Raw genomic sequence first — 13437 nt, forward strand, 5'->3', positions numbered from 1 at the left:
TATTGTAAGGAACTAATAGAATGATTGAATTGGGGTGTAAGAATTGTTCAGGCACCATAAATACACAGAGTACCAGAAACATCCACAGAATTAACTAAATCCTGTCCCCGTACTTCAGACTTTTTGGGTTAACCTCTCTGTTTCAGGGTTTGTATGCATATTGCGAGGAAACCATTTTCTTCATACAGAAACCCACTTCCCCACTGTAAGTTGAAAGAAAACCCCACGTGCTCTGAATCCACAATATTTTCATTGTATAGTTCTACTTGAGCAATCCACTGCCTCCCTGAGTCACGTCGTTACACTGATGAACCTCACAGGGATTCCAGTTTACAGAGCGTTCCATGTAGAGAGCTAACAGCGTCAGGCTTTCAGAGACTCCTGTACCACGGCGGACTGCCTTTAGCATCTAGGGAAGGTGTTGGGTCCACTTAATGCTTTTTTCCATGATGGAAAATAACATTTAAGCAGTAACAATAGAGGTGGCAACTGGCAGCTATGGGCTGGGTTCAGCGCTTCCTAAGCAAAAGTAGTCTGAGAGGAAGGGATGCTGACGATTCAGTGCAGAAAATAACTTTTTTACGGTGTGTCAGACCAAACTGAGCAGGACACAAAATATAACAGCATCTTACCCGTTCCGCCATGCTAATGCAAAAAAAAAAAAAAACAAACCGCACAGGAGTTCCTGCAGAGTAGGCTCAGGCAGGAGCCGGCGGGTACGGGCTTTCCTAACTGCCCTCTGCTCCCCAGCTCACAGCTTTCGCCGGGCTTTGCTCCCCACTGTCGAGGCTTCCGTTAAGCATAAAGACACTTCAGTAGGGAAGCAAAACAGGGAAGAAAATAGATGGAAAAAGTGCTAGGATTGTGTGGAAGAGAAATCCTGTCTCTGTGCTGGAGCACGCGCTACTGCGGCTTTCGGACGGCGCTTGCTGTAACAGGGTAATCCTCCCCAGGTTTCCTTACACTACATAGATCCATACATACGTGTGTATGCATACACACACACACACCTCCCGAGAGAGAAAGGGCTTGGAGAGTGGAAAGAGAACATGGATTTCGCATATAGTTCTGAAGGTAAAACTTCCAACAACAGAGCAGTTGTAAAGGTTTCATCTTTGGCTGTCCCGAGCCTCGTACATACTGCCCAGTTACAGTTTCCAGAGAATTATTTTATCATCTTGGAATCTGCCCAAAAATCTAGCTGATGGAGAGCTTTGAACTTTGCAAGAGAGGGGTGTGCAGCCAGGATATAGAATTTACATGTAGAGTTTGCTTTTAACACTCAGAAGAAATTCAAGCTCTCAAAACATGGAATGAGAAGATAAAAGTTGCCAAGTGGGGTCAGAAGAGGTACAAAGGAAGAAGAAGTAGTGGACTGAGGAAAAAGCCTCTCACAATGTAGTTTAAATATAAACACACTGTTTTGGTTTGTTAAAATGAAAATTTCATGCTTGACTTAAATTTAGTTGCCTTGATTTGTGTTACACCTACCACATGCAGTCCCCCTTCACACAGGGACACTCATGAGGCTTAACACTTGAGGCTGAGCATTGCTTGTTATTAATTCAAATTTTCTTTGTTCTTTCCACCAGCTCCTACTCCAAAAAGATGGCAAGAAAAAGGTGAGACTAATTTTCAGAGAATTCTTTTGATTTTCAGTATCAGTTAATGTTTAATGATGCCATTAAAATCACTCCATTTAAGGGCAGACTACAAACTGCATTCTGGGAGCAAGCTCATCTCTCAAACAGCTCAGTCAATATAGTAGATGGTTTCAAGTACTTTATTAGACAATGCACTTACTGTTACGTTACATGTATCAGCTCAGGATATTCAGAGAGACACTTAAAAGTCCCTACGACAGGAGGAAATATTCTGAATTAAAAGCAAGTCTCCAGAATTTTAAAGTGGTAGATTATTCCCACTACCTCTGTAGGCTCCACTTCACTCACAGCAAAGTTATTGCAGATACAGCAGCAGATTTCATTTTTAACAAACAAGCTGAAAATAATTCCTCTCTCTCAAACTATGCAAGCCAGGTGAAAAAAGTGAAGATAATTAGGCAGACGCAATACAGAGATTTAAAGAGAATAAATCCCTTTTTCCACTTCTCAGAGGAAAGATGATGCGATTCATTTATGCCAACCAGTGCGTTCTTAGGCAGACATTTACATATGCAGTTAAACTTGCAGCTAAACTGCTCCAGTAATGTTCTAGACCATATTAATGATGATGTGAGGCTCGGAAGGACCTCCCGTGCAGAGGTCCCCCCACACCCCGGAGCACCGACCTCCTCCAGGGGAGGGAGGAATCCCGCTCTGAGCACCAGCCCGGCACTAAGCGCCTCTGCCAAGCTGCCCGTGCCGTACGGGCTCCCTGGCGGTTCAGTGATGCCCTTTGGTGCTGTCAGCTGGCACAGACAACTCTGGAAGGTTTACCTGCAGGTTTCTTGCGACGCAGCATCTCGGCAGCCCCGAGTATCAGGCAAGTCGCGAGCAGAGGCAGCAGAGGGGAGAGACCATTGGGTGAAGGACGTTTTGCACTGCCTGCCCACCCCCAGACAGGTTGGGAGCATCATCCCAACCACAGCCAATACACGAAACAGTCGAGGGTCAGGTTAATGCAGTTGGAATCGAGCGACTGAAGCACCTCGTGAGCAGCCCCCATCCCACTGTCCCGCCGCTCTGCCCAGTGAGATGTGTCTGCCGTTGAAGGGTCACCTTAGCTCAACCAGGCAGCTGCTGAGAATGTGCGTGCCGCGCGGCAGCGCGCAGGTAAAGCCTTTAAAAACCCACGGGCAAGAAGAGAGGGGATAGGAGCTGTAGGAATACAAACAGGCTTTATGTACTCCAGTAAGAAGTAGATCCCCCCTGCTCTCGCTTTTCCTAGTTTACAGCTACGGGTCTTCCCCCCACTTTTTTATTACTTGTTTTTAAAGTGAAGAAACCTGAAACATTATGAACGCCCTTAGTGTAGCTTTTGCATAGCTTTTGGATATGCATATCCACAGGACGAAAGGCTTTTTCACAACTGCAATTCAGATACATTCAAAGCTGTTTTAAGAAACACTAAGTCAACTTCGCATCCGTAACTGTAGCGTTACCCTTCTGCAATTCATTAGTCCTCATGGTTCCATTTCGTAATTAAAATACTTGCAGTTTAAGACTTTACAATAAAGAATGTGCAGTCCTCAGCAGTGTTTCCACTGCTAGTCTATGGAAAACATATGCATGGAAAATATGTACAGTGCATGTATACAGCCATCTTTGGATAGCTTCAGTGAACATTCAACGCTGTCGGTGAGTTTGAGAACTAGAAAAAACCATCGACCGTTGACTGTACCTTGAGGTTTATCACAAACCCTCTGTAAAATGGAAAGCTTGAACCTTCATAGTTTTTCACATATGGTTGCCATTAACAGCTCATGATTTACAGATTATATTAAGAGCTACAGAGCTTGAGTTTTTCCAGTTCTTTTACTTTCTCCAAAAATGAATTGGTGCATAAGAAAAGTTTGTTTTTCTCTTTAAAAAAGAACAATATTAAAACTTTATACTAGAGCAGAATTTCTGCAAAACACAGTATCCGAGAGTAATGGACGGTTTTGTATGGGCAGCACAAAAGCAGTAACATATCCTCACCATATGGTATACTTGGAAACAAATCTGAGCACGGTGTATGTTCAAAATAGCAGAATACAGGCCAGATGAGGAGGGAAACCTCCTTTCCATTTGGGCTGGCAACTTGAGCTTCGCTGGAAGAAGCTTTGGAATGTCAGTTCATGTGCTCACAGGAACCTGCGCTCGATTTCAGCAGCTGCTCACCGGGAACGCTGGCCGAGGACCGGATCCCTCCCAGCAAGGTCCAGCTGCTCCTGCAACTCACAGTCGCTTTACAGCCAGGCAAGCAAGAAAACCTCCTTCCTTTGAAAGGAAGAGAAAGCCAAAGGCTCGGGCACCTCAGCAGCACCCACATGGCGCCCTTTCTGTCCCGTCTGGGTGATGGGATGTAGGACTGTGCCCTGCAGGCTCTCGCAGCGATGCCTTCACAAGGGTGCCGGGAGGCGTTTTGCACCCACAACTCACACAAGAAGAAAAGACTCAAAGCAGGTGCCAGGGAATTGTTGCCTTGGGCTGCTCTAGAAGAAAAGATCATGCAACATGTATAATTTTACTTCCGTATACGGTCACAGATGGGCAGCACTTAATAAAATAGAAACCCATCTCAGGACCAAGAGAAAACACAGGCTCTTGATTGAAAGTTAAGGCAGTTCCCTTCAAGCGCACTTTGCACCTTTATATGCTCATATCGGGGGACCTCGTGGCATTAAAATACCAAAACAGGCCTTTGGCAAAACACATGCATTAGAAGGTGGTTCAGCTGACAGTTACACCATCAGAGCTTGCCCACCATACAGGTCTAAAAACTCGAACCACAGAGAAGTTCGCCATCCGAAACAGTTCCTCCAAGCGATAAACCACTTGTCAACAGCAGTGATGCCTCAGTAAACCTGATGGCGTTGTAGTTCTTTTGATAGCCAAGAAGCAGACTCAATGAGAACACGATAAATACTTTTAAGCAGGATGTCGCTCACAGTGCTGTAACGCGAATACTCGTGGGATGAGGCCCAGCCCTCATTGAGCTGGAGGACAATGTGCTTCTTGAGCATTTTTAGAAAATAATTTAAATGCACGAATAGGGAAGGTTCAGCGAGTGCACCATTTTCAAGCCCTTCAGGTACACAGAGTCGAGAACCATATAAACGATGAAACAGATACTCGTGACTGCAAGAATCTGTAGTATAAGTGGAATGACAAAGCAAAACAAATCCCCTTTACCGAAAATGGTGATTTATATCATATTTTTAATGTAGTTTCTAAATTGAGGAATGTTTTTCTACTACTCTCCCTGTGAAAGCGTACTTTACAGAAGTTGCCAAGATTTCAAGAGGCCCTGAGTAGCTGTATGTCCTGAAGTCAAGACGACTGCAGAAGCGCTCTGAAGGAGCAGTGCTGCACATCTTTAGCATCTAATGGCTGCAATCAACATTCATTGCTGTCGGTGGGTTTTCGTTTCTATCAACTCACTGATCAATGAATGCAAACTGCGGACCAGCTAGCTAAGAGCCTGCGCAGTCACACAGCCCCGGCTGTCGCTCCGGCGAGAAAAGGGACTTACGCTTTTTGTCGAAGAACCGCTGCATTCACCTTCTGCCTACCAATACCTGTGTAAGGCAGGTCTGCCGCTCTGCCGTTACCTCACTGAAGAGGTTCAGGACACGTCATCCAGCTCCTTCGTGAGCATGGGTGCTCTCTGCCACCCGACAGCCGCTGTGAGGATCAACATCTTACAGAGCAGCAAATTCCAGATAAAATAAGTATTCCTTGTGGAAAAGCAGACATTATAACAGGGCACAATTGCAGCTTTTTTTGAGGCATACTAACAGTACGAAGCATTCCAGGCACTGTGTTTGGCGAGAACAAGCTCCTCTTCAATTCTGTATTCTCAGGGTTCTGCGGCAGTGCCAGAAAGACCCTGCCCTCCAGCCCCCACGCACTCGTGCAGCGCGTTGGACCCTCAGGAGTCTACGAAGCCTCTTTGTCTGCTGAGGTGGTGTTCTTCTACAGACAGGAAAATCATGATCCATCCTCAGCATAGACTGAGCTGCTCCTCCCTGTCATTCACCAGCTCCACGAGAAGTGCTTCCGTATTGAACACTTTATAAAGAACACAAAAAGCCTTCTATTTAAACATGGAAACCCGATCAACTGTCAGGTGTATTTCTGTACCAGTCTGTGCTGCTTACTGAAGCGCATTAAAAATAGCATCTTGCACCAGGTATATTTTTTCTCTGAAGTGTTCTTTAAAGAAAATTTTACTTGCGCAAAGCGAACTCAGCAACTTCAATTTTTTTCTCATTTATACTACAAATCTGAACATTATGTGTAACTTCATATGTAAAAAAAAAAAGTTTCTCAAAAAAAAGACCCAAATGTACACACAACAACTAGCAAACTATAAGCGAGGAATGATTTAATAAGTGGTTTTCCATTAGATATATTTATATCAATGCTCCAACTGTAGATTTCAGGCTAAACCTTCATTTGTGCTGTAAAGTTGTGGTGTTGGCTCTCACTAGGGGCTTTTTTGACATCTTTCCTTTTCCTAACCCTGAAAAACAGCCTCTACCACACAGCAATAGGGACCTGCAAAGGCAACACTCCACAACAGTTTCTCCACACCTACAAACTAAACTCCTGGCAGAGGTTACTCCACCAGCACCTCCAGCCAGGTGATCTCCATCCCAGTATTGTCAACCTTCACCTTTAGAAGCTGAAAGATGATGGTGATCTGCTACTGTAGCAGCTCTCCTTCCTGCAATTAAAGCCAAGACAGGCCTAGCTGCATCAGCAGAATACCAGAAGTAATGCAAAGAGAGAATGCACTTCTGCACTGACAGAAGTTCGTCAGGTGTCAGCCCTAGCCACGCTTCGCTCGTCATGCTGCAGCCACCCACCAAGTTCGCTCTTTGTTTTACAGCACGTAAGCGATAGCGTAGAGCCGCCTCCATGGGCGGCACTCGCCGTAACACAGCAAAGCCGTCCCATCACTACTGAACAAGAACCTTCCTGGCCTGGGATGGGGTTGCATTTCAGACGACGATGGGTGAAAACAATAACCTCTTTCTTCTGCCGCCCTCCCCTCAGATTCCCAAGGTCCCTGCTCCCAAGCCACCTTGCTCTCATCACAGATACTCCTAAGGACTTTACACCACGCTGGACTCTGTGGCGTGATGTTGTCCTTCGTCCCTCCTCCCCTGTTGGGTCCTTCTCCCTAGAAACCCTTCCCTGTCCCACCCTGCGTCCCTCTTCCCCTCCAGGGCTCGGGATCTCCCCGGGCAGGCGTTGGAGCCGCTCCATCGGCTGAGGAGAGGCTGCAGGGCAGACAGACGCCGGGCAGTCGCTCAGGAGTGGCACGGAGCTTCACAGGGGGGTCAAGTCCAGGGAAGGCTGTTGGCTCCAGCCAGCCAAGCGTACTAGAAGGCACTGGGCCCTACTGGGCTACTACTAGTTTAAATATTATAACCTATTTCATTTTTTTTCCTGGAGACCTTAGAAGCTATTTGGATACCGTGTGGTGATCTTACTTAACCCAGGTTAAGTAAGAATTCCATCATGCTTTTAGTGCCCATAAGAAGAAGAAGGGGCATTTATAGAGGGGTATAAGGGAGACAGGATAGCTGAGTAACTAACCCCATTTTAATAAAGGTCACACCTTATTCTTTATGGTCCTTTGGTAAATCTCTAATTTCACTATCTGTAAAGTGTAAACCTACGTGTGATTCACCTAGTTCTTGGAAATGAAATTTCTTCCTGCGTGACACAAGCCATGGAACAACAGTGGGTCCTATAAAGTGATCAGTGAGAGATGACAAAGGGCTGAAGTTGTGTGACTTCAGATTGACAGGGATAGGAATGGCAGGAGGCAAAGCAGGAAACCTTCCACGATCTAAGATGCTGCTGCAGAGAGCATTCCTCGGTGCTGCGGTGGGCAGGGCAAAGCTTCAGTTACAGCAGAAAAGATTAGGTCAGAAAAGCTTTGTGCAGGAGTGCAGTGTCTAGTGACAGTGGCAGAAAAGAGCAACCTCTCCAGCTGCACTCCAAATATTTTTTTTAGTGATTTACATGACAGACCTGCGCCGAGGAACACCACTGTCTCTGGACAGCGCGATGCAGCGGGTGCAGACCACTGCGCAGTAAAGGCAAGAGGCCCCTGCAGCGCACCCCCCGCTCTCCCGACGCCGTGCTCGGCAAGGAGAGGGCAGGGCATGCCCGAAGGGAAAGGGGATGCTGCTCTGCCCAGCAGAGGTATCACAGTCCATTCACTGTGCAATAGTCCAAACACTTTTCGTATGCCTTGTTTCCTCCTCCAGTCGCTCATGGGAGTAGTTTAAAGCAGCCTGTTCAGACACGCTGGGCTGATATCGCACCGTACCTGTCTCCCTAAGCTTACTGTGCCGTTCCTGTCAGAACAGCTTACTAATGACTTCTAAACTCCAATTAGGTGAATACTCAAAATAAATCCCTGCTTGCTCGCTCTGCTAAAAGACTTAAATGTGTTCAATTTTCTACAGGAACAGCTTCACAGTGTTCAACGGAGTTAGAAACTAAATGGGCTGAACTCACTGCAGAACTGGGGCTTTAAATCCCCCCTCTCCCCCCGTCTGGCAGTGAAGGGCTCTGTTCAGTCGCGGCAGTCGCCCATAGCCAGCACTTCCACCAAACCCTTGGTACGCATGGGAGTTTGATACAGAGAATGTACCACAGTAATAGAAGAGTGAACAGCCTGAGAGCATGCCCAGCAAATTGTTTAAACATTATGAAATCTAGAAAAATGACTCATTTTTGATGCTGTTTGACATTTTGCCTTTGAAATTTCAAATATTTAGGCCTGTTTGGAAAACTCATTCAAAAGTGCACGTGCACAATTTGGATTTTTTCCAGTGGCATCTTACACGATGTACAAGAAAGCACTTGTGTATTATTTTAAACAGACGTTTCAGCCTACTGGTTTTCCCCAGACACACCTGTATCAAAATACAAAGGAAAAATACAAAGTATAAAAGTCCTGACAGAGGTGTTCATCTTAACTGCAAGAAAACTACGATTACCCTGAATAAGACATATCAGACAAAAGGAAAAACTCCAATAAAGGGGCCATCCCCCTGTTTGCTAATGCATGACAAGCAGAAAGCTTAAGCAGACGCTCCACCCATCTCAAATACTCCAGATGCACAAATAAGCCTAAGAACTCAGTTTTCTACCCTGTTGTGAAAATCCTCAAGTTTTTTGGCATTTATCACGTTTGATAGTGAGACAGCAAGGGAAAAAACTTCCTAGGGGAAGACAGGTTAGCAGACATGTTCAGAATTTTTTCAAAATCCATGCTTGGGAAGTTTTAGATGTTTCTGGCACCAACTGTTCCCTCCCTACCAGAGATCGCCGCCCCGCAGAGCCGCCTGCCCCGGCCCTTAGCCAAACCAACACATCAGGATGACGCTGAGCACCGGCACGTTCAGTGCTGCCACTGCAGGAGTTGGACAGCTGGGGCTGGGGAGGTCTGGGCAGTGTCCCAGCAGGAATTGCCAGGGCTTGTCTATCGACACCCGGCGGCTCTGGCGGGCCAGCGAGGGCTGAGCTCGCTGCGGCACTTTGAGGACACTGCTGCCCCGCTGTCCCCCCGGCCCTGCGAGCAGCTGGCGGGGTGCCGGCAGCCCCCCAGCATGCCCACCCCCTGGCTGCTGCAGCTCGGCCTCCCGCCGGCACCGAGGGCTGATCAAAAGACAGGAAGACATCAGAAGAACTAGAGCTCAGTTTATTTAGTTTATCAAAAGTTTATATAAGTATCTTCATAGGGAACAGAAGTTTGACAAGCATTTTTCAGTTTAGCAAAAGGTAACAGACATGAAAGATGCAGCTAGACAAATTCAGACTAGTAATAATATACAATTATTTAAGGGAAAAAGAAAGGGTCGTTCAGTTCATGTCAGACAGTCTTGCTTTTAGTATTTGGTAAATACAGATTGATGCAAGAATACTGTGGAAAATTTTGGTTTAGTACCTTTTACTGCATTCAGGCCTCTCATGCATTAAGTCTGAGCTATGCCAGGCTACAAAATTTCAACAGAATATCAGCCAGTATGTCTTCATGAACTATACACGTGTCTAAACAACTTAAATTATTCTACATACGCACGTGAAATTATCTGTTTCCGTATAAAAGTGATCAACTACATGAAAAGCTAGCTAGATGCCTCCAAAAGTGTGCTTTATTAATCAACACACAAATAACACCACACATTTGCAACTCTGAGCCTATTATACATTCATTCCACACAACTGTTCTCACTTTAAAGAGGAGCCATATTTCTCACTGTAGAGGAACCACAGTTCGCCAAAGCTTCAGAGTCCTCCAATAAAATTAAGTCCGCGTCCATCAACACAATGACATATGTAGAAAGGACAGTGCCCTGACTGGAATGCTTTCAGCAGTTCTGAACTGCTAAAGCATATGAGCATTATTTTTAATATGAGCTGTCAGTTAATAGTCTACCACATTTGAAAAATCCAGAGACTTTCCAAAAAATCACATGAAAAGTTGCTTTAAATGAGAAATTTGCACAGAGCTCACCCCTCTGTTCTGAGCACAATTGTTCTGAATTTATGCCTGTAACTTCTGCAAGTCTGACAAAGACTTGTTGCCATCTAGTGGATTATAATCGACAAAATGCATTTGGTCTTTGGACACAGCAAATACCACTAGATGGAGTATTAAGAAAGAATTCTGAATTCATATTATTTTAGGTGTCCAGCAGCTCAGATTTTCAAACTCTCAAAAAGTTACAGGCCCAGAATTACAGCGAAATTGAAGAGGATTTCACCAACTGGTTTGTTTCATGAGAAATCCCAGGCTATAGATTTCCAAGTATAATACTGATACACTTAAAATAGATACTTTTATGTCAACATAATTTACCGGCGCCTCAGGTTATTTATCACTGTAACACAGAGGCATCTACAGCTTTCACCGATGCATCTCTGGTGGAAAAAGATCTTGCACAAGCTACATTTTGCTGGTGTAAATAGTGATGCGCAGACCTGGTCTACGCTACTTTTGTGAGAGACCTGATCAGCTGTCATATGGGGGGAATCCTCACCTCCGCGAGTAAGCATGAGCTCTAAAACTTCTCAAAGTCTCTACCGTGAAGTATGAATTCATGTCTCTGGATTATCTCAGAATGAGAAATTCCACCTCATCACACATGGCAAGAAAAAGGGTACTTACTGCCCACGGAGTTCATAGGAAGGACAGGAGAAGAGGAACTCATCTGCTCCACATCTGTAGCTAATGGGAAAGTGAAAATGAGAAAGTTGTGATGCGCATGTTACCAAGAAGTCTTTAATTTTGAAAACTTTCATTTACATCTAAACTGAACGTGCGTGTCTTTGATCACCTGAGGAAGCTGCTTTGAGAAGCAGTTATTTTTTAACAACGTTGTCCTTTCCTCTTTTAAGATATTTCTCTCGTACACATTATCTGCAGATCTACTTTTCCAAGCAGTCATATTGGTAGTCTGTAACTTGTGATGGTTTCAGAATATCAATTCAGAGCAATTTCCAGCACAAAGAAACCTTGAATATCAGCTTTAAACTGTATGCAGTATCAACTTGTAAGTGGAGTGTTACTGTGGAATGAAAGAACATGATCTCCCATCTGTGTTCAGTGCACCTTCAAAGGATTCCTGGTAGGAAGAGGGATCCCCTTCCAAAGGTATGCAAAATGCTGGCATTTGATCTGAAGCAGTATCAGAAACAAGTCTTTAAATACAGACACTCCAAAAGCTTTCTTTTCTAACAGCTGAAAGAAACAGAACTACTGTTCGGAGTATCACCAATGAAAAACCCAAAAGCTGGAGCGTGAACTGAACCACATGCCAGATGCCCTCTGCCTTTTGGGAAGGGTCCAGCTTCCCAGCACCCAACCCAAGAAAGAACCATCTTCTAGTAACACAGTCAGTTTTAACCTAAGATTAGGTAAAACAAAAGTTTTTCTTTAGGGCTTGATCTCTCTTTCAGAAAACCACAATCACACCGAACACATCACCACAAATGCCCTAGTCAAACAAATCAGTCTCCGCCTCCATCATTTTGACGCTAGTAGATACCACATAATTATATATTTTATAATTCCCTCTTCGCTTTAAGACCCAATAAATGCATACTACAAGTTTACATTCCTGACCACGGAACACAGTCCCAGAAGTGTAACTTCAGCCCACAGCCGGGGTTTGCTGTCAGTCCAGATCCTGCGTTTCACATTCTTACAATTCCCGTTCCTTCGGCAGCAGGCAGTCCCCTGAAGATAACTGTTTACACTGGGAAGTGCAAAGTTCTGCTCTAATTGGGCAAACCACAAACAAATGTAAACATTTTAGCAGACCCATTTTTATAGAATGTGAAGAGCAGGCAAAGCACCACGCTTACGTCAACTTAATCCTCCTGCCGTGCTTTCCTGCCCCCGCCAGCAAGCCCTTTGCTTAGGAGCCTACTCGGCATGGCTAGCAAAGCTGGCAGCTTCACCGTGCTGGCTACCAGTCCAGTGAAAAACAGTGACAGACACAACAGCAGATGTATTCAAGAAATGCCCTGGGTTATCCCTGTCCTATTCTCCATTGAATTATCAAGACATTTACTTTCTAAAGCATCTAAACACTAATTTGTAATCTCACTTGGCTCTTCCTTGCAGTTCTTGCACCAATGCTCAGAAAGCTGCATGCGACATGCGGGACTGTGGGATTTCCAACAGTAGCACTCTACAGTACGTTTTGAAGGTCTCTAGTCTGCTTACAGAAGAAGAAATTGGATTTTGCAGCTTCGTATTTTCCACCTTATTATTATAAGGTCCCTAACGTGAGAATTGCTAACCCTTTGAAAGAGCTAGCAGGTCATAAACAATACACATTTTTGTAAGTAAAAAAGATTTTTCATATGCACTACGGCCATATCAGATAACTGGAAAGAGTCTTGCATTTTTTTCCTATTTGAATCATAGAATGGTTTAGGTTGGAAGGGACCTTGAAGATCATCATACAGCCAAAATAACCTAAAAAGTAAGTGCAGCATTAAAGTTACTTTTATACTTTTGAGTGGTAAGATTTAGCCCATGTAAGTCTCAGTATTGAGCACAACTCAGCTTTCAGAAAGGTTGAACTAACAGATTAGCAGATGGTTCTTTAAAGGTTACCTGCTGCTCTCTGGCAAAAAGAGGTCAACTGCCCGAGAAGGCGGCCAGATGGCGAGGAGCAGGCGAGGAGTGGCCAGCAGCAGTCTGCACCACTTGAGAAGCCACTGTGTGAGTAACGGTCACTTTGGGTAGTAAGCTACACCTGCAAACATCTGGAATAGTTTATCAAGTATCATTCAAAAAGCAACCAAATAACGCACATGCCTTCTGCAGAGAAATTTCTGAGTGGTGAGCACTGAGAGCCAGTGCAAATGTTTCAAATCCCATAATTTTAGATTGCTCACTATACTGCCGCGTTAACGGCTATAAAGGGAAGCAGAACAGTATTTCCTACCTATACTTGGAAAGGATAATTTCCGTTCACGCTTGAAAGTATATATTTTAATTACTATTTCTAATATGTTCACCAAGGCTAACACTGCAGCCACAGCTGTCCGGTTGTTCAGGTTTGAAGGCCTCAATGTCCCGTCAAGTGCTGCGGTAAATGGCGCGACGCGGCAGCCAACGGTCAGCCGAGAGCCCGCAGCCCATCCCAGCGTGGGACACATCCACGGTATCAGACGAGTAGGAACACCTCAACATTTCTGTTCTTGTGCTACTGGCAGAGGGGTATTTATAGTCTATTAATCTCAA

The 13437-nt window shown here is 44.9% G+C and overlaps 1 protein-coding gene across 2 annotated transcripts in view; it reads right to left on the reverse strand.

The window, feature by feature from the left end:
• Window positions 1-13437, reverse strand: part of NR6A1 (nuclear receptor subfamily 6 group A member 1) — a gene marked incomplete at both ends in the record, with an annotated part of 91416 nt that overhangs the window by 62142 nt on the left and 15837 nt on the right. For both annotated transcript variants that reach the window (XM_082492583.1, XM_082492584.1), the window contains one exon: window positions 10846-10905. In XM_082492583.1, the coding sequence (XP_082348709.1) occupies window positions 10846-10905 (60 nt within the window). The remainder of the gene's footprint in view (window positions 1-10845; window positions 10906-13437) is intronic.

This window comes from Vanellus vanellus, assembly GCF_965231255.1.
Source record: "Vanellus vanellus genome assembly, chromosome: 18".
Lineage (NCBI taxonomy): Eukaryota > Metazoa > Chordata > Aves > Charadriiformes > Charadriidae > Vanellus > Vanellus vanellus.